Raw genomic sequence first — 24,556 nt, forward strand, 5'->3', positions numbered from 1 at the left:
GAGTCCCCTCAGCAGCTCCTGGCAACCTAGCAGCCTATTGATGTGACTTACCTACAAAGACATTGCCTCTGTTCTAAAAGAAAACTCTCTTTAAAGAAATTATAATGTTCTGAGCACTCCTGTCTAGGCACGGGGGCTAGGTGAAGGTTAACGTCACGTTTACCAGCAATCAGGGCACTGAAGCAAAGGAGGGGGACAGCTCGGAAGACCACGCTCTCAAGTCTCTGGTTCCGGTTGGCTTTTGTGCCGCAGGCCTGAAACAAGAAAAGAAACTTGCTTTTAGGATCGATGTGCAATCAGCACAGTCCCAAAATCCTGGTTACTAATCGTTCTGTTGTTATGTTACTAATGGTACTAATCAGTAGTGGCAGCCGGCAAATTCCCGCTCCTGGCAACCCCGTGAGCAACAGACCCAAACAATGCCCGGTCCTGTGCCACCTTCCCAGTCACTGGTAGGCCCCTGCTCCAGTCCGCTTTGTGTACTGTGGCCTCTCTAGCAGCTCATCTTCTAGCGCTGGCTCAGGCAATCTGTTGTTGTGACCCAGAGGGCTTTCACTGGCTGATTTGAGGGCATAAATCACCAGGCCTTTCTTCCTAGTCTGTCTTTGTATCAAGGTCCCACCGAAACAATGAGTGACCGTGTTGGTATTTGCAATACCAATGGCATCGCTCCCAGCATTGCAGCAGCACGCAAGCCACCATCGTATGGCGGTGTGACAAATGAGTAGTGGGACTCCTATATAGAAATTCTATATAGCAATTCTCAATAGCCATGGGTCACACTCCAATGATAGAGAGACATGATGGTGGGTGTGTGGGGTAGAATGGACTGGTGTGTGTGTGTGTGTGTGTGTGTGTGTGTTTAAACATGCACCACTAATTCTTGACCAAGTCGTATAGATAAAAGTTTCTTCAACTATTGATGGGGACCCATACAGGGTGTGTACCTAAGTACGAGAGTCATGAAAAATGTGGCAATGGCCAAAGGAATCTGAACACCTTACAATCCAAAATTAATTCATCCTTAAGCACATAATGGATCTGAGGTGGTTCTGGCAGCTCTTGCCTGCATTGCAGATGTCCTGAATAAGAGAGACGGGCCACAAAGGGAAGAAGTTTAAGAAGCCCAGCGCCACAGAGAGCCACCGTTCAAACCAATGAAGTCTTCTTTGTGAAAGAAGACTAACATTTCTATCGAGGGGGTGTGAATATTGGCTTTGCTACGTAGGCATCTGAATCGTGAGCTCTGTAAGTAGGCATAGGGACATCGACTTTGCGAAAGAGGCAGATCCCGTGTTCTGCTAAGCTGGGCCATTAGTTCACAGGTCTCTGTAGGGCCTGTTGGCAGAAACCGAGACACCATAATGCGATGATTTATGGTTCTGGAGATTGACAAGGTGAGCTTGAGGTCAGCCCCTTCACGAGAACTGAGTTCGCCCAGACTGTGTTGTGCTTCCCCAGCTGTTCTCGTGACTGCATTTCACTGCCCACAAAGCACCATGCCAGGTGCCACAGCAGAAACCTCCAAAGCAGGATGTGCCCTGCTTCCTGATGCACACACCAGCCAGCAGAGCTGCAAGTTTATTTTGAGATCCTCGACTTCTTTGTGTATTCTTTTCTGAAACCAGGCTGCCTCAAGCACATCTGTGTGCCACTTTGCAAAAGAAAACACACGTACCTTTCACTAATCTGCTCCTATGCATCATGTGGCCTTGCCACTCAAGGTCAAGGAAAAGTTGGTGTGCCAAATAGACTATACACAAGACTGGTCTGTGCATTTAGAAAGTGAAATAATAGTATGACAAGGCCTTTTCCCAGCCTACTGGTTCCCTCTTTCTCCCCTTTCATTAAAAACCAGGGGGGAATCAATAAAATTGCCAGCTTTTCACCCACTGGCTAAACGTTTGGTGATAATCCCTATGTCATTCTTAGAGTATAGACCTTGGAAGGAGTTTAAATCATTGAGACGCATTACTATAATAAAATTTCCATTCCTATGTATCTATTCATGTGAACCAAAGTTTCCAGTACTTAAAGCCTTGAAAGTGAAATATAGAAGTAGAATCAATTCTGAATCTGCCTAATTTTATCAGTAATTAATATTTACCCACAGATAGATGAGCAAATGGAAGAAAAGCCCCTCTTCTCAATTAGAGATGCATCTTCAAGAGAGTTATGAATGTAAAAGTGTGTTACTTATTAAAAATTGTATTATGAGTATACAATTGTATTTACTGGTGTGGTGTACTAAGAGACATTTTAATAATAACTCAATGAAGAACAAGTTTTCAACAGGTAGAGACATAGATACAAAAAATTAAAATCATTTCCATTTCTATTTATTGTCTGTTTTTTTGTTTTCTTTTGTTCAGTTTTCTCAAAGAACAAAGATAAATCTTCTAGTTTGAAAACATTGTGCGGGTGGGTGGGGCGGTCGGGCCATGGGGGACGGAGGTTGGGAAGATGGCGTGGCGAGGCTGGGCGCACGGAGGAAAAAAAAACAAAAAAAACCCAAAACATTGTGCTAAAATTTTTCAGGAGAATTAGAATAGGAATAAACATCTTAAAGGAAAGAATATAAATAATCTGAAATTTCCTGTCATTAAAGTATTTGTTTATATATTTTTTAACCTGATGAAGCTTATCAGGTCATGATGGTATTTAGTTCCATTGGATGTGTTTGAAGTGATGTAACAGCGTTATGAGGATGAGTCATAAAATATTGGTACAGACTCATAGAAGCCTTTAGCAAACAAAAAATATAAGGATGTGAAGCTATTGTTTCTTAACATATCCCCAACTAGGTCTATGCCCATCTGGGAGCAGCAGTTTCATCTCAATAAAAAGGAGTCCTGGTGGCATAATGGGGTACAAGTTATGATCAGGGGTGTTGGTTAGATGGGGTAAGATTTCCCAATGAAGTTCTTGTACGATAGACCTTGCTACCCCCAAAGAATGAGCGAGTGTCATGTCACAACAGAAAAAAGTCCCCGCCACAAGCTTCCTGGCCTTTTTCTCACCAGCGAAGTTTTCATTTTTCTTAAATCTTCTTTATAAATAAGTTCCCGTGATTATTCTTCAAGAACATTTCTCAATACGACCCCTTTGTGATCCCAAAATACAATCACCTTACCCTTCTGAGCTGGCCTCTCCGCCTTAAATTGCCTAGCAGATGCCCTCAGAAGCGACTCTTGATTTGACACCCACCCCACCCCCTTTATAAAACAACAAAAGAAAACAGCACACTCTATCTAATTGGTAATAAAAGGAGCCCTGGTGATGGAGTGGTTAGGGATTGGGCTGCCATCCGCATGGTCAGCAGTTCGAAACCACCAGCAGTTCAGCGGGCGACAGACTGGGCTTTCTACTCCCATAAAGAGTTACAGTCTCAGAAACCCACATGAGGCAACCTTGACTCAAAGACAGGGAGTAGTATAGGGGATTATACATTGGGCTGCTAACGACAAGGTCAGCAGTTTGAAACCACCAGCTGCTCCACAGGAGAAAGATGAAGCTTTCTCCACCCCGAACAAGTTAGTCTCTGAAACCCACAGAGGCAGCTCGACTCTCTCCTACAGGATCACTGTGAGTAGGAATTGACACAATGACTATGAGTTGGGATTTTTTAAGGGAACTATTATTGTTGAGAAGATTAATAAGTAGTCATGCACATATCACAGAGACATGTTTAAACATGTTTTGTTTGGAATAAGCTCACGTATGAACTGGAAGCCTAGTGGCAATCTTTTTGACTTGCCCTTCTATTTATAAATACAATATTTACAATAGGCTGAAAGTCTCATCTCCAATATTTTTTAAGTTTATGATAAAAAATGGTCTATCACTATATGAGAGCTTATATAGTTTCCCATAATTTTTTTTCTTAAGTAAGGGTATAAAAACACTGTTGCTAAAGAGCCCAGTGAAGCACCCTCCACGAGGGCCCCGACATTTGCATCTGCAGTGCTGCTGGGTTTCCACCCAGAGGGTTTGCAGGAGGAGCAGTGCAGGCTGCTTAATCTGGTGGTAGACTTCCTTCACCCTTAGGAAGTGGTTTTCTCCCTGCACGGAGTATTTCTAGGGTTTCTCTCAGACCTTTGGGGCCTGCTCAGGGAAGTGGCGGGGGGAGGGTGAGAGGGTGAGGTTTCTGGTCCTACCACCCACTATCTCCAACTGGAGGAATTTCATATTTTATTTGTCTAAACTTTTCAATAAGATTAAACCTTTGAAAAATGTCTCCAGAAAATCCTCTACCAGACCCCACTAAACAGAGAGAGAGAGTGCGCACGCACGTGCACACAAGGAAGGGTGGTGTAAGATTTTTGGAGGCCTGCTTGGTGCTTCTGCTTAAGGCACAATGGAAAATGAAATCAGGGTGTATCTATCCCCTGCTTCACTCTGACCATTGCTTTCCTTTTTTTTTTCATTACCAAATACCAAGAATGGCTTTTCATACATTATTTTGATCTGTCAGAGACCATAACAATTCCGTGGGTGGTGAAAAATAACATACTTCACAGGAAAGGTTGGTGATTGGAGCCTACCCAGAGGCACCTCAGCAGGGTCTGGTGGTGTGCGCCTTAAAACTGATACGTCAACCCCTGCGGAAGAGTATCAAGAGATATGAGTCAGAGTCAGCTGGCTGGCCGCTGGTTTTCAGAGATCATAACGATCACTGACAGACCACTTAGCATGCTCAGGCTTGTTGCAACATGGCTTTAGACATGAGCACTTCAGACATTTGGCCCTCCCTGCCTCTGAGACTCCAAGAACGATTCCCCCGGACTTGCGCACTTGGATGCATATAGAGTAAAACAGGGATTCTATGGTCTTGGGGCTCATGACTTTTTTTGAAAGTCTGATAAAAGCCATGAACAGGATTCTTCCAATAAAAATGCACAATGACAATTCTTAAAACAGATTTTCAGAAATCTCATGTGGGAACCAAGTCTGTCCATGTTAAATAAACTCCCAAGTTCAAGTCTCTTTGTCAGCATTATGGTAGCATTGAACAAGGATGTGTGTGGGTATGGGGATTTATGTGTTTCTCTTCCATAATAAGTTCCCCCTGGAACGTCTTTGAGGCGGGCAGACCATCTGAGCTCTGCTTCTGTTATTGGGTGGTGCTGAGTCCGGGGTGTTGGGTTTCTGTCCTTGGGTCACTAAGCAAGTTAGAGTTTGAAACAAGAGGAAATGCCTTTCTAGAAGAGGTGGCCACGTGCTCCCCTAATCACTAATGTTCTCTGGCAGCTCGTTCCTAACTGGAAGTGACTGGGAAGGAGCCCGAGACCGGATCATTAGGATAACATCCTGTACCTCTGTCAACCTTCATTGTGGCTGTTTAGGGCTGTGGTTCCTGTGAACTTTTCCAAAGAAGTAAAAATGATTGTGGGGTGAAGAGAGGTGTGCATAGAAAATGGATGGAGTACATGCTTTGCCCTCAAACTCATATATTTATAGGAGGATGTATCGGGTACTTGGTAGAAGTTTCATGGCTGCGAGCATTCCAGGCAGCGTACAAAGTTGATGAGAATGAGGTTATGAAAAAGAAGATCCTGATCCCGGTCTACAGTATGGACTAGGGCTCTGAACACTTGGAGAGGCACAATCAAATAATGTCCTTCCTTTGACCTTAGCCTTCTGCTGAGCTCTGTAACAAAGCTGTCTTCACTTGTCCTCTTTTGTCTCGAGCCCACCGTCCCTCTATCCTAACAGACTGCTCTTACTAGATCCACCACTGACGTCTTCCTTACCAAAACCCGAGGTGACTTCTCACTCTTTCTTGACCTTTCTGCAGCAACAAATACTGCTGACAGTTCCCGTCAACTTAAAATATTTTCTTGGGCTCTTCTCTTGATCCTACTTTGACATTTCAAGTAATTTTTCCGAATCTCCTTCTGCTTTTCCTCAACCTTGGCCTTCACTTGTGGAAATAGGGGTTCCCCAAGGGCCTACTTCTCCTCACTCAACTGATTCCCCCTCCCCCCACTAACCTCCCTACTTATAGTCATTTGTTCCCCATTGGTCCTCAACCAGCATCTCTATACTTGGTTTTCCTTCTGGACATGAACACCACAATTCAAATGCATGGTGATCATAAGAACACACAATTGGAGGAAGCTGCTGCCAGAACATTCTCAAAGGCAAGGACTATAACTCATTCAAGTCTGAGTTTCCAAAGCCAAATACTTAATAAATATTCATAAATTATGGAATGGATAAATGAAAGCAAGGGGTATCTAAGTAAAATAGAATTGTACTGAACAGGAAACTATGTGATAATTATAACTGAGCATGATATGGCTACAGTAGTAATTATATTGATGTAAAATAAACATCATAATTGAGTAACAAGCATAAAACAGCTATGCAAAATTACATTAGTAGTGTTTAGTCTCACTCTGTTTGAGGGAGTTCAATAAGAGGCATAGTAGATCATTTGATGCACACGAGAAACTAAATATGCAGGGGTCCCAGGACTCCCCTTAACTCCAAGTGGTAGGTTATTAGGGGAAGTAGGGAAATGAAGGACTGTTACCATAGGTGATAGAAAATCCTCAAGGGGCAGCCAACAGTAGTCGCTCTTAGATGGTGAGTGCCTGTCAATCAAACCCTCTGGACTCGGTGTGACTCTCTGAAAAGTTCTAGCACCAAGGGGAGCCTATGTGAAGGATGTATGGTCCTAGTCCAGGACCTGTTCATCAGTTTGCCTTATTCTGGTGCGTTATATGTTGCTACAATGCTCGAAGCTATTCCACCGATCTTTAGAATCCCAGCAGGATCACCCCAGGTGGACAGACTTCAGCAGAGCTTCCAGACAAAAATAAGCCAAGAAGACGGGTTTGTTGATCTTCTTCCAACGAAAACCCTATGGATCACAACAAAGGATTGTCCGCCATCCAGCTGGACGATGGTGCCCCTGGGTTGGAAGGCACTCAAAACAGATAGTAGCCACAACAAGGCACTTGAGCACACCAACAATAGTGACGATGGCACAGGACCAGGCAATGTTTTGTTCTAGTGTATGGAAGGCTGCCATGAGTTAGTGCCAACTTGACAGCAGCCAACAACAACATGTTCCTCTGAATAGACCAGCGCACCGGCCCAAGCCCCTCACCTTTCTACCTACACAGACCCACCCAGACATTTTGCACTAAGAGCAACTAGGCAAGGAAGCCCATGAACCTAGCTCTTGCACTAACCCATCACATCAATCTGTCACCAATTTCTAATGAGGCTTCTTTCTAACAAGGTATCTAGCCATTCTCCAAAGTTCTACTTCAGTGCCACGGCACAAGTTCTTCCTGGTACCATGCCAAACATCCTTCACTTGGTCTCTTTTACTCCAGAATCTTCAATTTCCAATCCTATATTTACAATGCAGTCAGTGTGTTATTTCTAATATAAAAATATGACCAGATTGTTTTAATACTTAAAATCCCTCAGCTGTGTCTCTTCTGGAATGACACATACAAAACCTATAAGAAGTGGCCTCTTTCTTTTTATCTAGGCTCAAGTCTGCCCATACCCTTCAATCCATTTAATTTGGGTTTGGATGCCTTGGTGGTTATGTTAGGCGTGAGGTCAGGGCAGATATCTTTGAGAGAGTGATATTTAAACTGAGAAAAATGACTAGAAGCCAGACCAATGAGAATTGGGAGGAAGGACATCAAACACAGAAAGAATGTTAATGCCAAGGTTTTACATAGAAGCAAGATGTGCAGTATTAAAAAAAATAACAAGTCACCAGGGTGACTAGAATAGAATGAGCAATGGGAAGGAGAGCATAAGATGAGGCTGGAGAGTAAAGTAGGAGACAGATCACACCAAGTTTTGAAAGCCAGAACTTTTTTCTAAGTGTAATGAGAAATCAGGGAAGGATTTTAAGAGGGGTAGTGATGTTGCAGATCATAAACATTCATTGAGGAGCCCTAGTGGTGTTACCAATTGTGCTGCTAACCACAAGGTTGGCAGTTCAAACACATCAGTTGGTCCATGGAAGAAAGATGAGGTTTTCTGTTACGCTGAAGATTTTTTTTTTCCTTTCTCACATCCCTTTTATTTATTTATTTTTAATTTGTAGTTTTATTGGCATTACTTCACACATCATAAAATTTAGGAGTTCTATGATATTAAGAAGATCATCACCACAATCAATTTCAGAACATTTTCTTCTCCTGCTCATTGCTACCTCTTCACTTCCCGCTATCCTCCCCTGCCATGCCCCTAGGCAATTAGCAACCCAGTTATTGTCTCTATTGATTTACCTGCTCTGTATTTCATATACAGAAAATCATACAAAACACAAACAGGGAGCAAACAAACAAAAACCAACCACAACAGCAAAACAAAACTGGAAAACCTCAGTTGAAAAGAAGGAAGAAAATATTAACTGAAACAACTCTAGAATGAGTCAAAAGGGGGATCAAATGATAAGGTATTACATTTTAACCTAACTACATTTGCCATACTCAATTTTTACAGCATTCTCTGTCCAATAGCAGGCTATGCACATCCCTGGACTGTGTTCAGAAGGGATTCCTTCACTGGAGGCTTAGACTATGTGCGCACCTTGCAAATGGATTTGGAGCTTCTACTGTCATCCACAACCTTCTGCAAACTGACTATTAACAATTCAAGATCTGATAGCACTCCCTCCTTCTGATTTGGATTTTATTATTTATAATCCTTGGATCACACAGGCTGTCACACTTTATCCATGTGGACTTAGTTGATGCTTCACTTAGATGCCTGCTTGAGATGCTGTTTTTGTCCTGATAGCTGAGCTCTGTCTGATTTCTTCCCCGCGCTTTGCTATAGCACCCATATCTTCAGTGATCTCTTCATGAAGGTGAGTATCAAGTCGTCAGATTAAGTGCTAGCCCCAAACCCATTTCCATATCTGTGGTTTATGTTTGTCACTGGTCACTTTAGAGACATCATTATTTTATGATAGAGAACATTATGTATCATCCCCTAGGGATTATGGTAATACTATTGAAAGTGTCATTAATTTCACCAATGGTGTAGAATTTAAAACACTATTGAGAAAAGTAAATTATACAGTAGAGGCCATCTTCAGACAGAAATCCATGAATTGTTGACTTATGCAGTAAACTTTTAAGTAACTAAGCACCAGTTACACAAATAATGAGGGGGGTGATAGGGCAAAACTTTCAGTCACACTCATTAACCAAGGGCAAATCATGTCTACCAGACTAATGCATATTAGAAGAAGGCGAGAAGGGCGTTAAAATAGTAGATACACTGTAGTCCCAGGACGCTATTCAGGACATCCTCAAGGCAAGTCCAAACCAACTGATAGCCGTGAGAAAGCAATCACCTGCTTTTTCTCACACGAGGCCCACTCAACCTTAAGCACAAGGGAATGTGCTAGGTGCATAAATGTGCTTCAGGTGAATTTGAGGTAAATCCCAGTTCAATCAGTAGGGTTTTCACATCTAATCCTTCTGGCATGGCCTATGAAGGATGTCCTGTGCCTCTAAAGAACGGATTCTATAAAGCCTTGGATCACCAAGGCTGCATAGAAATTAGATCAAAAGCCTCAGAAATCCCAGGGGCAGTTCTCTGTCCCCCTAGGGCCGCTATGTCCCCTAGGGCCGCTGAGTCAGAATCAACTCAGTGGCAGTGACTTAGAGTTTAGCTGAGTTAAATGGTTATTGAAAATGTAAGTTGGGACTAGTTTCTTTGGTTTGGAAATTAGGGTCATTAAAAGAAACTCACGGTGGGATTTTAAATAGAAAAGTAACAGGAACAGACACTATTGCCGTACTCCCCAAATCACCCCAAGCTAGCTGCCATTGAATTTACGCTGGCTGATGGAAACTCCATGTGGACACAGCAGAACTTCCTTCCACACTGTTTTCAAAGCGGCGACCTTCTGGAAGCAGATAGCCAAGCTTGTCTTTTGAGGTTCCTCAGGCTGGGTTTGAACCCCTCCCGCTTTTGATTAGTAGTCAAATGTTTAACCATTTGTGCCACCCAGGAACTCCACAATAATTCCCACTGGAGAAAGAAGACCTGACTAAAGCATCATTGTGAGTTAGAATCGACTCAATGGCAGTGGGTATTTTTAGTTTGACTTAGGTTGTGGTCAATGCAAATGCTAAGTGGGGAGACGGCTATGAGAGGCATTAAGGGAGCAAATCTGTGGCAAAACCCATATTTTACCAGGTACAAGGACCAGTATAATATTATTTCTTTTAATTTTGTGGGGCGAGGAGTGGTAGTGTGGAACAGACTTTAGAGCTATGGTTTAAATTTAGGAAAATGAAATCCAACGAGAAAAGAGATTGCTTAATAGCAAATGAGAGACAAAGTCAGGAATGATCCCAGTACATTAAAACATAGACTATAGATAGATATTCAACTAAGATCACCGATCACCATTACTTACATTAAGATCTAAACATTAAAAATAAAGTCGCATGCCAATTTTCAAAATCTATTTTGTTGGACTTTAGCCAAGCTATCTCCCTAGAAACACAAAGGGTTACCTATTTGACTTGACAAAATTTCTGTTCTGATTTTCAATCAGAGATCTAGTGACCCAGAAGACAATATAATAATGCCATTCATGAAACCACTGTGTACCTGCTCTCTAACATTAGGTCCAGAGTCTTTGTTAGTGCCACCTGGTCTGTTGTGAGTCCATTTTTTTATTGTTGTTTTGAGATTTTGTTAATAATCTTCCACCTACACAAGTCTGAGGCTGAATATTTTAGGAACTTGGGGCTGCCTCAAGAGAGTCTGAACCATTTAGTTGCGATTTGAAAAGTAAGTAATGGCAAGAAAAGTAAGACCAGAGAGTCACATTTATTTTACAAGTTGAAGAAAATTTGCAGCTGCTCCTGAAGCCCCTAAACCTTGACTCACATCAGCATAATTGAGGCTTACAAACAAGATCTCACCCCCCTCCCCCGAAGAAGTCTTTCTGATTGAAAACACCTCCCCAGATAACCCTTAACCTTGTTTCCTGAGGTGCTTGAAGTTAATTGAAGCCACCCTCTGCACTTGAAACAGAACTCATACAGTTTTTGAAGTTCCTGAATCTCAAGAGCCAAATGTGCTCTGGGGCAAAGGAAGAGTTCTTATCTTTGTAATATTAAAACACTCCAGGACTAGAGTCCTTAGCACACCTTCATCCAGTCCCAGCCCATGTTCAGGATGCGAAACAAGGATCATGTGAACATTAAGCCTAGTGATTGATGTAGAACTTCAATCCAGAATGCACGCGGACCCCTAGAAAGGCTGAGGTTCATGCCCATGTTGGCATTGCTATCTCAGAAACGGAACTGTAACTCTCATCAGAATCTCCAAGGGCTCCACGATCCAATAGGTTTCCATATCTCTGAGAGGAGGACCCCAAGGGCAGGCTCAAAGGAAGAGAGAAATAATTGCTTGTTCATTTAAGTTGGGCAATTCAGGAAAAGTATGGCATATAAAAGATAAGACCAAATGAATCCACATTCTTAAGTCATTGCGGTTCAAATTTAGGACAAGTTTGAAGTGTTTCCTCTTTTCTTCATCATCCTCATCCCTTTTCTCCCAGCACCAAACTTAAAAAAAACACACACACACAAAAAAACCTTACTGCCATTAACTCAATTCCAATTCATAGAGACCCCATTTCAAGCATTTGAAAAGTATGTAAGAGTAAAGGGAGGAAGAGGGGTAATCAGGCATGAGTACTGCTTCCTGCTGGGATCTCACAAAGGCAGCAGAGGACGGCCTGACCCCTCACTGTTGGGATTTGGACCCTGTGACAGTGTGAGATCCACAGAGAAAGTTAGGAAGTAAAATTAACACTTGACCATCAAGTCAGCTGGCACTCATAGGGCCTTCATAGCACATGGTAGAACACACAGTCCTTTGGGTTTCTAAGGCTGTAAATCATTACAGGAGTAGAAAGCCTCACTTTTCACCTAAAGAAAGATAGCTGATGGTTTCAAACTGCTGACTTTCGGATTGGTTAGCAAACCATAACTCACTATGCCGCCAGGACTCCTTGGGAGTAAAACTAGGAGTGACAAAATTATGTGGGTCTGATTTGGAGCCTCACTATTACCATTGGCAAGAATGCCTAGTCTTTGATGGGTTTTCGCTGAGTCTTCTAGTTTACTTTATAATGCCTGACAGATAAAAAAATTTCTTTCTCATAAGATTAATAGCTAAACGCTTTTTGTGCATCAGTTGACATGATCATATGGTTCTTGTCCTTTTTCTTGTTAATGTGGTGGTTTACATTAATTGTTTTTTGGATGTTGAACCACCCCTTCATCCCTGTTATGAATCCCAATTGGTCATTATGTATATATTTACTTATTTTTTAACATGTTGTTGGATTCTATTGGCCAGGATTTTGTTGAGAATTTTTGCATCTCTGCTGATGAGAGATGTCGGTCTGTAGTTCTCTATCCTTGTGGGGTCTTTGCCTGGTTTTGGTATCAGGATTATGTTATATTATGAGTTTTGGAGTTTGCCGTCCTTTTCTATGTCTTGGAAGAGTTTGTGTAGGATTGATATCAGTTCTTCTCTGAATAATGCTTCATAGAATTCTCCTGTCAAGCCATCTGGACTGGGTTTGTTTGTTTTTTGGGGGGAGGGGGGACGGGGTTGGGAGTTTCTTGATAACCTTGTAAGACTATAACTCTTTATGGGAGTAGAAAGCCCCATCTTTCTCCCTCAGAGTGGCTGGTCATTTTGAACTGCCAACCTTGTGATTACTAGGTCAATGTGTAACCACTCTCTCCATTCTACCTTCTTTCTCTTGGTGCCTTGGGTTCTTTACCACCGTGCCCCCTTCGATTCTTAACATCACTCAGGTTTCTGTTCTGTGGCAGGGGTGATTATTACTCCCTTCACATTCATGTGTCTGTATTTCCCTGCCTCCCTTGCAGTTGGCTCGTGACTAGTTCTGGCCAGTGGCCTATAAGAAGTGAAAGTCACTTCCCTTTAAGACACTTGAGAGCCATGTCCATCTGCATCCCTCCCTTCCTCTCCTGCAGTCACCTTCAGGACCATGTGTTTCAAGTGTGGAACAAAAGACGGAGAAAGGGGCCCAGTTCTCACTGGACTGCAATAAGAGTGGAGACAAAGCCGGTGCTGTGCTAAGGTTTCCCTGCTCCCACAGCTAGCATTGCTTATGCAAAGCCATGCGCCCATCTGAAATTCCACTGGGTCACAAAGTAAACTTTTTACTGACATTTTGACTGCGTGGGGGAGGGGTGGCTTATAAGTCAGTGTAGTGTGATTACATGTCCACACCCATACACACATCAACTGAAATCAGACAGGAAAGGTTCCCCATTCTAAAACCCCATGGTCACTTCTTGTGCCATGAACATCTCACTGGCCAGCCTTCCACTGAAAACAGACCTCTACCCCAATGTTTATTTTCAACTTGTTTTGTTTACTTATCTCTTTTTAATTTGTATGTTTTAACTTACTTCCCCCCAACCAACACCCCTCTCCTAGAAAGCAATTCTACTTCCTTCAGTTGCCTCCAACCCAGGCCCGCCACACTCTGAGGGCCAGCCTTCCATAAACAGAAAGATCCAATAGCAATTTCACTAAACGGAAAAGTGTCCTTCCCGTGTCCCCACTCCCCAGGAGCCCTACAAATAAGTCACTATCAACAGCTGTGTTTGTGGAGCTGGGGCGGGTGGGAGTAGAGGGGGAGATTGAAGAAGAGGGATCACGTAATCGGTGACCCTGGTAAAAGACTGAAAATAAACATGGGAGAACTTGAAAGTAACCTGGAAAAGCCCTTGTGTCCCCTGCCACCCGCCCCCCTAAATCTATCTTCCAGCTCTGAATTCTGTGCTTTGGGTCCCTAAAAGCTTTCTGGCCTTCAATAATTCCCTATTAAAATGCAAATAAAAAGATTAATAGCTATTTTTTAAATCTCTTACTATGTGCCAGGCTCAGCCGAGATCTAAAAACTTTTCGGTGTAAACTTATTTCACCTTCACAATGACACGCTGGAATAGAATACTGTTATTATAGCCACAATAAAGATGAGAAAACTGAGTCGCAAACAGGACTGAGACCTATTGCAGACATGGAAATCTTGTGTATTTAACAACAGATCAGTGTGAGCAGCCTCCCCTGCATCTCAAAGAAAGAACTAGGAGGGCTGAGCATGAAAAAACCTTTCAATCATAGGTTCATCGTATGGCATCTAATCAATACCAGGAGCATAGCAGTCCTAGAGAAGGAGGGTGTCGATTTACTGGAAGGCAGAAATCCAGATCCCACCGCGCCAAGACTAATGGTTCAGGCTTACATAAACCACCTAGCCTCTGTAAGGCACAACATTTTCATTTATAAAATGAAAATGACAGCCTTAGCCTTACAAGGCTGTGGGGAAAGTCAGACGCGACAGCAGCTTTTGAAGTGCCTGCCAACTCTAAAAGGCGACCCCACACAAAGCTCCACCTCTTGCTATTCCTCGCTCTTTTACCTCTAGCACCTTCACTCCGCTGCTAGCCTCTGTCTACCCACTTGCGTTCATCCACTTCCCATAGGAAAGAGAAATGGACTTACCATGTCTTCTTCGGGCACTCAGCTGGCTTTCTGCCTTCTGCCTGGTCCAGACTTCTTATAGTCTCCCTGCCTGCCCTCAGTGTCACGCTCTTTATAAAAGCAACTTCCTATTCACTTTCCAGAAATTCACCACAGCCCTTCCCATGAGGTTAGAACACTGATACAGCAGGAGCAACGTTGGCAGGGCAAAAAATAAACCACAGTCACTGAGGAGCCAGAGGTCCACTAATTGAATAGGAGATGGTTTGGCAACGGGGCAAATGTGAATCACTCCTGGACATCCCAGGATGTGCAATGTCAGAGCAGTGCCTACACCTTCAGAGGTCAGGTTTCCTTCTATTATGATTTAAGAGCATGCATTTGGAAAATACACCTTGCATTAATCAGAAAGTCCTAGTGTAAAATTTCCAGTTATTGGAAACTCTCAGTGGATGTTACTGATTCCCACTGTCTTCTGAGGGGAAAGGAACAAGAAGAGAAACCCAAAATAACTGGGGAGCAAAGGAAAGCCCCTTCGGATTGTCTGGCACTCGTTGATGAGGAGTGGAAAGAGTTTGGGTATGGAAAATACAACAGGCGCAAATCATTGGAAATGAATTTCCACTTCTTCAATCAGAAAAGATTTTGAGATGGAAGGGTGTAGGGGGATATATGGTGTTACAATGGATTGCAATGAAGGACATGGAACCAAATACGCATGAATTGTTCAATATAAAACTGATGAAGCATTACCCAATTTGCAACCAATAGTTAAAGAAATGCGTGAAGTGGAAGGGGTTGTATTTTTCTGCCGGTGAAGTTTACAGGATGAAGAGGTTCTGCTTGCAGTGGTAAATTAAGGCTTTGGTCTGCTGTTACACTGCGCGAGGCCCATCCTGGTGCCGCCTCTGGCTAGCCAGGAGGCAAATTCCTAAGCACAGCTGATCGAAGCCACCAGTCTCTCTGAAAGAGAAAGGTGAGGCTTTTGAAGCCTGTGAAAAGGTACAGACTCAGAAACCCAGAAGAGCAGTTTGACCCTCTCCAAAGGGTTACTAAGAACTGACATCAATTCAATGGCAGTGAGTGTGGTTGTTTGCTTTTTTAGGGTAGCTTTGAGTCAGAATCAGCTCGATTGCAGTGAGTTTTTGGTTTTCTCGGTGCTGTCAACTGGGAACTCGGATAATGACACACTTAACTTTATAAGGCTCTGTAGGATTGAGTTCCTATGTATGAAGTGCTGCAAACTCTATCAGACACACGATTGGCACTCAACGGTGCTAGCTGTTATTACTGCTTTTCAGATTTGTTTTCACACAACCAAACCACGTATCGAGTATCTGGTGTCTGATCAGAAACCTAGAATTGTCATTGAGCCTCTTAGGATTGCGATGTGTGGTAGAGGATGCTGCTCATCACTCAGTCCAGGACTGGTACAGTGCGTACTTGGGCATCCCATGGAGACATAACGCAGAGAATAAAATGAGGCAATCTGGGAGCGGGGACCGGGGGAACCTAACAAAGGGGAGAGAGATGAGGCTTCCTATTCCCATGGAGAGTTGCCATCTCAGAAGCTCACAGGGGTGGTTCTAGCCTGTGGTATAGGCTACTATGCGGAGGGCCAACGGCAGTGAGGGAGAAAGCTGAAGCTATTCAAGGAGCATGCGGCTGCACTGACGTTTCAGAATGAGAGATTGAAAGAAGGAGAGTCCGGTAAAGGAGGTGGTGAAGATGGAACGACTGAGAGGAGATGAGGAGTGGGGGCTGGAGGAGAGAAGCAAATAAGGAATTTGGAGGCAGCAAAATGCAACGATTCAGAGCCCCGTCCTGAGCATTTGACTTTTTTGACTCCGTTTCCTAAGCCATAATAATAAAGAACATCAGAAAAAAAGAAAGAAAAGAGCAACCAACACATACTAATAAACTTACGTGTAAAGTGCTGAAAACAATAGCTCCCACAGTGAAAATGTGAGCTGTTATTTTTATAAGACTTGCCCTCATTTCCTTCTATTTTTCTTTTTACTATTCAGCCAATTTTTTTTTGCCTTGCCCTATTTTACCTATTTCTTTATTTAGCTTTCTCTGATGAGAGTAAGAGAGGATACTATGCAAGTAGGGAAGTTCTGTGTGAACTAAATAAGAGTAAAAACAAAAGTTCTTGTTAGAACTGTGGGCACAAGGATGATGCCTCACTTATTTTAAGGGAGCTACAGGTGGTCCACAACTAAAGAGCATACATTTTAAATATCATGTACAAATAAAATTCTCTTTCCTAAAAAATCAACTGATATAAGAATTAAAAATGTACTGCAATATTTTATTGCTGATCTTTTTGACTACTTCATGACACTATGAGACCGGGATTGTCAAGGACAAAAGAGAACATTTCTCCTTAATTATTGTTCTGTCAGCAACCTTTTAACAGTATTTTACACAAAACAAAAGGAAGGCATAATATTTCAGAAGCAAAGAAGAGAAATAGTTTTAAACAATGGTTGAATACACCTGGGAATCATTAATTTTGTTCACTCTTTTACTTCCATTTTTCATCACAGTTTATTCCAATGGTGTTGTTTTAATCACAGTTTATTCCAATGTTGTTTTAAATGAGTTCTGCCTTGGGTTTTGCTTTATCTGTATTCCTTTTATGCGAACATGAGTGGATTTTTAAATTTTTGTTTATCTTCTTGATTACCACAGTGTTTGGCATTTACATTTAACGTGGTAATTGTTCAGTAAATATTCATCAACACTAGAAAAGAATGAATAAATGACAAAATTAATCTTTTAAAAGCTCTGTGTGATCCTGTGCTTTTAAATTGGACAGTATGACATTTTAGTGACTACGGGGAAACGGAAGGGAATTCTTGGGGACGAGAGTGGGAGGAAAATCCGATTAGACAGTTTCAAAGCTTCGGCTGCACGCCCTGACTCTGCGGATAGAGTCTGTGGGGGAAACACTGCCAGCGTCCTTCGCGCCCAGTAGAGACCCGACGTGACCCAGCAGAACCGGCCCAGGGGTGCCGAGGGTCCGTTCTCTCCTCTTGCAGAGAAGCCCGTGGGTTCAAACTGCCAACCTTTAGGTTAGCAGCAGTGCGTCACCACAGCGCCTTGGTAGGAAGTTTAGGTTCTCTCCAAAAGCGTGGCCTCAGGCAACGTTGATAAGTGGAAGGCACCCAGGTTTCCGCGGGCCGCCATCGCCTGTCAGTGGAGGCATACATGTTGCTACCGTGCTGAGCAGGTCTGTCAGCGACCAGAAAGAAAAGCCTGGGGGACTATTTCGGACCCTCAGCCAGTGAACATTGTATGGAGGACAGCAGCCCATTCTACAATGGAGCCCAGGATGGCCAAGGACTAGGCCCCCTTTAGTTCCTTTGGTCAGCATGGATGGGGTCACCATGAGTCAGGGGCTAACACGTCGGCACCTAACAACAGTTACATTGCTGCTAGCTGTGGGAAACAGGAGGATTTCTCCCAAGCTGTCTCCCCCAAACATATGCCAAACTTAGTTGCTTGCGAATGACTATACACTTGGAGGTCATCAGAAGTAGATCAGGGGTGATTCTCCCTAAGGGCTATCAGCCATCTAGACCAAGCAGACACCACTGTTTATCCCACAACAAGTAGGGTCCACTCCCTTCTGATAAGGAGAGTAGTTGTCTTTTTCCTTGTAGGAGACCCCAGAGAGGTCAAACCCACCCTAGAATGACCAAGGTTAGGCCGCCATCATGAATCTAAGGTCTGCCCTTCTTGTCACATGTACACCTCTAAGTTTCTCCCCTCCTGATCATGTGTATAGCCCTAGCTCATCCCCTTCCTGCGACGCCTATGCCCATTGTAGATCCCCTTCCTATAATGTGTATGCCTATTGGACTGCCCCTTTCCGTGACGTGTGGTTACTTGTAATCACTCCCCCCCTAAGTAAATATAACCCTGGGTTAGCAATTAATGGGGTCCTCCAACCTCCTGCCGGGTACTCGAGCATCCTGCCAGGTCCCTGCCCCACCTAGCATCGGCCCATGCTGTGTGCAGACCTGGCTGGTAAAATCATGGCCATCCAGGAGGTGAGCATGCTACCATGAAATGTGTCTGACTCCATTATTCCAATCTCTCTTCTATCTCTTAAGCTCTCGATGACTTTAATATAATCTTTATATATCTCAACCATACAATTGTGCTTACTGAACCTGTGATTATTGGGGGGGGGGGGTAGCTGGCACCCCCTCCAACCACAGCTAACAATGACAATATATAAGCAATAGAATGAGTTGTCTTACTTACCTGTTTTGCATGTTTCCCCCCCCTCTCTCGATATGGTACGTTCCCATATGGAAAAGAGCCTTTCCGGTGGCAGTCTTGTATCTCCTCTGGCATCTTACTTCTTTGGGGTACATGCCCAGCAGAGGTATTGCTGGGTCATACATACAATATTTCTGTCACCAGTTGTTTTGGGTGGTGCCGTTCCACTTTCCACAATGGCTGCACATGTTAACAGCCCACCAGCAGTGGATAAGAGTGCCAATCTCTCCACACCCACCACAGAGTTTGCTGCTTTCTGATTTGTTTTAAATGGGTTATCATTGTAGGTGTAAGGTAATGGGTTGTTGTTGTATTGACTGGTATCTCCCGAATGGGGAGAGACAGTGAGTACTTTTTCATGTGTTTGTTACCCATTCAAGTGTCTTTTTTTGGTGACCCTTTGCCCACTTTTTAAGTGGCAAAAGTCCCAGACAGCAAACAGGAACTTTCTCAATACTATCCAACCAAAGACTCTTAACAAGAAACCCAATTCTTGTGACAGATTTCAAGTTTCCATATTTATGCCCACGTTGTCTCACCTAGAGATTCATCTATTCACTCCCTCCACATGTTTTTGTGAAGACCCACTCTGAGTTCTGCTCTAAGCTAGGCTCCAGAAATGCAGAGGTGAATAGGGCACAGTTCTTATCCACAAGGAGCTCAAACACCAGCAAAGAGACAAGCGTATAAGCACGTCATTATAAAGTCGTATACATTTGGTCTGATGGGAGCTTCCAGAGAGGGCATCTAACCCCATCAGATGGTGCTATGTGGTTTGAAAATGACCCTTGAGTTGAGTGGGAAAAATAAGATTGCTTTGTGCAAGCTCAAAGGTTAAACATGTACACACAGAAAAAATTCTCAACCCAATTAACAAAGTAGGAAGTGGTTTGTTATATTAAAAGTGTGAAAGGAAAAAACAACTTCCCCAAAGCATATTGTGTCTGGGGCACCTTGACTGATGAAAAGTCATGACAACCACAAAAGGGTTGTCACCTACACAAGAATAGACACCCAGGTCAACACGTGGCCTGTTTAGAAATGAGCACCATCGAGAGAGTATTGAAAGGTTATTGAGGAAATGGAGGGGAGCCGTTGTTATATGCATTAGCCATTGTGACTGAGAACTTGTTCTGGGGCCCAGCCCCTGGGCTAAGCACGTGAAGAGCTTGCTTGCATTCAGTCCTCACAACAAGCTGGCCAGGCAGGGGCTAGTATGATACACATTTTGCTGAGAAGGAAATTGAGCTGTGGAGACCCTGTTACATGGAGTGTTGTAAGTTTGGGACCACGCGAATATATGAGCCTCAGTCTCTGCTTCTAGCAGCATTCCCTGAGTTGGCAAAGTAGTCCTGACCCAAGGAAAGGAGAAGAAACCATATGAGACTGCGCGTGCCCTGTACAGATAATGAGGGCTGCAAGAATTCAAGGGGTGGGGGGAGATTGAAGAACCCGAGCAATAAGGGTTGGTACAGAAGCTGTATCTTGCGCTTTTAGACCTGACCTCACAAGTCTAGGTGAGGACAGCCCCCCAGGGCTTCTCACACCATTGCACCTACCCAAAGAGTCACTCTGGTCATGGTTCAACTGCTAGCGCTGACCTGGTTTTAGAAATTGGACCATTTCGATTTAGACAGGAATTTTCTGAGGGTACTGCACTCTGGGCTTCCTACATACACACACACACCATATATGCTTTATTTTCCAATTGAAGAGTACTCTATTCAACAATAATGAATCTCATATGAATCTGATGAATATAGGTCGTCTTTCTTTTCTCTTTAATATTTTCCCTTGTTATAGGTCACTCCATTTAAATACACACACATACACGCATACAAAGTGTGATCAGCTTTAAGACTCTTCTCCTGCCCCTGCAGTCAAGATAAGGGAACATGGGTCAGCAAGAGCAGCAAGCAGCAAGCAAGGCTGGGCTGGTTGAAGCTTGGAGTTGTGTAGCTGTGAATAGAAGGAGGGAGATCTGAGGCGGAAAGACCCAGGGAGCACATCCGAGCCCAAATCTTTAAAGAGCTCTGAGAATGAAAGCCAGGAGATCACAAACAACATAAGTATCAAAGGGTAGGAGAGAAACCATAAGGAGGAGAGGACTAAGGGACAAAGGATTGGTGAGCCGCAATGCCAGGGAAGAGTCTACCGTGGTTCTAGGTCAGTGTCACTTAAAGTAAGTGCCAGAATGAATTTGAGGGAAAACCTATCTCATTCTAAAAAGATACATAGCAAAGAAAGAGGAAAAGTGATTCTGGTTTTGCACGGGCAGGCTGTCCTCTAGTACTTGAAAAACTGCTCTGTGGAGGTTGTTGTTGGGGGCCATTGAGTCAGCTCTGACCCATAGTGATCCTATGGACAACAGAACAAAGCACTACATGGTCCTATACCATCACAATTGTTCCTGTCCCTGAGCCCATTGAGGCAGCCACCGTGTCAATCCATCTTGTTGAGGGCTTTCCTCTCTGCTGCCCCTCCACTTTACCAAGCATGATGTCCTTCTCCAGGGACTGGTCTCTCCTGACAACATGTTCTAGGTATGTAAGACAAAGTCTTGCCATCCTTTCCTCTGAGGAGCACTCTGGCCGTACTTCTTCCAAGACGGATTGGTTTGTCCTTTTAGCAGTCTACAGTGCTTTCAATATTCTTCTCCAGGACCGCAATTCAAATTGTTCTGTCTTCTTTATTCAGTACTCATTTTTTTACATGCATAAAAGATGCATTGGAGAATTGTTGAAGGCCATTAAGACTCAGCCTTGAAATGGCTGAGAAGTCTCATGACCTATGTGTCAGTGTTTGCTGATTTCTTCTGTGACTTTACACTTTGAACAGACTGTCAAGGACAAGAAAGCAAGCAAGGTCTGGGAAAAACAGGTGGTTTAATTTTCTCAAGGATGTCTGGTTTGGCAGAAGATAGAGTTGCTATGTGTATCAAATGTGCTTGCTTAACAATGAGATAATTAACCCCAGGCTGTTTCTGCATGGATATAAGGAGTGTGTAGAATAAACTCGGGTGCTTCAGTCCATCAGACTGTTGCCCTCCCAATACTTCCTGTCTGTCTTTCCCCCCCCTTAATCCTCACTCCCCCTTTCAGGACTGTTTGGCTCGTCGGCAGGCTCTGACAGGGAATATCATGACTTGGGTCCGACGTACCTTAGTCCTCGCTAAAGAGATCAGGGTCCTAGCAGCTTGGGCTGTGGACAGAGCGACAGAGGCCAGGCAACCCAGCCTTTCTGAGAAAGCTCTCTGTGTCCTGCGTTTCACAGGCATCTGGCAAGCACCCTTCCCACAGCCAAGATGCCCAAAAGGCAGGTCAGCGTGGGCAAAGGTGCGGTGAAGGAGGAGCCCAAGAGGAGACTCAAGAAGCTGTCAGCAAAACCCGTGCCTGCAAAAGTGGAGACAAAGTCAAGAAAGGCAACAGGAAAGGAGAGATCTTGAGACCAAACCAAACAAAACAAAACACGGCAAGCAAAAGGGATAGAGGAGCAGCAGGAAAACAGGCTGAAGTAGCTAGCCAAGAAACTGAAGAAGATGTACCTGCCGAAAACGGAGAAACGAAAACCAAGGAGCTTCTGACGAAGCAGGAGAAAAAGGAGCCACGTCTGAGGACTACTGTTTATCTGCCGTGTCTTATAGTGGGCCTGGTTCTCGCCTTTCCTATACATTCCACTGGAATATTTTTATCAACTGGTTTGGTAAATGCAAGTTTTTTAGTAGCTCTAGAAATATGTTTTTAAAAAGATGAAATCCTACTTCATCCCATTTTTAAAGTATAAATGATTTTTTCCAAGATGTGAAGTCATTTACTAGTTAGTTTATTTTTTAGTACAACCAGAAAATAGTGGGATGTTGAATTGTGGGAAGATTTGACTGTCTTGGGTGTCAACATAACATTCAACCAGATGGGGTCAGGGAGGAGCTTTTGTATAATTAAAAACTTACTTAACGGCCATTTGGAGTCACTGTCATGCATTTACATGACTTGGACATCTAAAATTTTATTTCCATGATTGATTCTTTTTTAAATAGAATTGTGTCTGGAAACCATTTTGTCATGATGGCTTTCTTGTCAGAACTGTGTGTAATCCTGTAACACCTTTGGTCGTGGTAGTCCATTTTTGCTGATGACTTTGTTATGCGCTGTGAAGGGTTGAACATTTGAGTATGTGTGACATTGAATTGTGGATTAGTGGGACTTAAGATGTAAGAGCTTATCAACATTTGAAGATAATAGTAGTTGATAACCTCTTTTAAAAATTCCCTCCAAATATAAAGCTGGAAAGTCACTGGAATTTAGAAATGACTTGTACTTACATACCATTTTAGGATTTGAATACACACATTAAGAATTGTGTACAAATTTTTCATAATGTCTCGGTACTGATCTCAGAACAACCAATAAAATGCCTGTTGCAAAGAATAGCAATAATCTAAATATATCTTATGCAGCAGATTTACTTAATGCAATATGTTTTTTGATCTCTAGAAATGTATATTCCCTTCAGCTCAAAATGACAGATGTGGGACAGGCATGTGGAGTAGCTAGAAAACAGGTGAACCAAGATCTCTCCTACGGGTACCTCCAAAATCAAAAACAAGCTCAATGCCATTGAGTAGATTCTGACTAGTGACCATATGGGGAAGAGTAGAACTGTCCCTAAGGGCTTCCAAGACTGTAACTCTTCCCAGGAGATTCCAACTCAGAGCACTCCTATGCACAACAAGATGAAACACTGACTGGTCCTGCGCCCTGCTCACAATTGTTCCTACACTGGAGCTCACTGCTGCAGCTACTGCGTCAATTCACCTAGTTGAGGACTTGCCTCTTTTCCATGGCCCCTGCTATTTACCAGGCATGATGTCCTTCTCCAGGAAATGGTTTCTCCTGACAGCCTGTTCAAAGTACGTGAAGAAGTCTCAACATCTTTGCCGTAATTGAGCATACTAGCTGGAAGTCTTCAAAGACAGATCTACTTCTTCCTTTGGCAGTCCGTGGTACTTTTAATGTTCTTCACAAGCACCAGAAGTCAAAGGCATCCATTCTTCTTCGGCCTTCCTTATTCAATATCTAACTTTCACATGCATATGAAGCCATTGAATATACCAGGGTTTGGGTGAGGTGCACCTTAGTCCTCATAAAACGTTAAAGAGGTCATGGGCACCAGATTTACTCAGTGCAATGTGCTATTTGACCTCTTGTCTGCTGCTACCATGAGCTTTGATTATGGATCCAAGCAATGTGAAATACTTGACAACTTCAATCTTTTCTCCGTTTATCACAGTATCACCTACTGATCCAGATGTGAGGGTTTCGGTTTTATTTATATTGAGTGTGATACCTATTGAAGCCTGCAATCCTTCGTTTTCAACAGCAAAAGCTTCAAGTCCTCCTCAATTTCAGAAAGCAAGGTTAGGTTAATAAGCTTTCTAGGTAATTCTAATGCTGCATCCTTCCTCATATAGTCCATCTTCTCTGATCCTTTGCTCAGCATACAAATTTAAGAGTATGGTGAGAGGATACAACCCTGATGCAAGCCTTTCTTGATTTTAAACCACTCAGTATGCCCTGGTTCTGGTCACCAAGCAGATTGTTGATCCAGAACACAATGAAGTGTTCTGGAATTTCCATTCTTCCCAAGGTTATCCACAGTTTGTTATGGTGTGCTCCGCACAGACAAATGCTTTGGCATAGTCACTAAAACACAA

The 24,556-nt window shown here is 43.2% G+C and overlaps 1 protein-coding gene across 1 annotated transcript in view; it reads right to left on the reverse strand.

The window, feature by feature from the left end:
* Positions 1–18,918, reverse strand: part of SELP (selectin P) — a 50,882-nt gene extending 31,964 nt beyond the window's left edge. The window contains exons 1-2 of the mRNA XM_075540977.1: positions 18,826–18,918; positions 164–254 (exon numbers count right to left, since the gene is read on the reverse strand). Coding sequence (XP_075397092.1) covers positions 164–254; positions 18,826–18,918 — 184 coding nt within the window. The remainder of the gene's footprint in view (positions 1–163; positions 255–18,825) is intronic.
* Positions 18,919–24,556: the final 5,638 nt, after the last annotated feature.

The sequence above is a fragment of the Tenrec ecaudatus genome, chromosome 1, assembly GCF_050624435.1.
Source record: "Tenrec ecaudatus isolate mTenEca1 chromosome 1, mTenEca1.hap1, whole genome shotgun sequence".
NCBI lineage: Eukaryota > Metazoa > Chordata > Mammalia > Afrosoricida > Tenrecidae > Tenrec > Tenrec ecaudatus.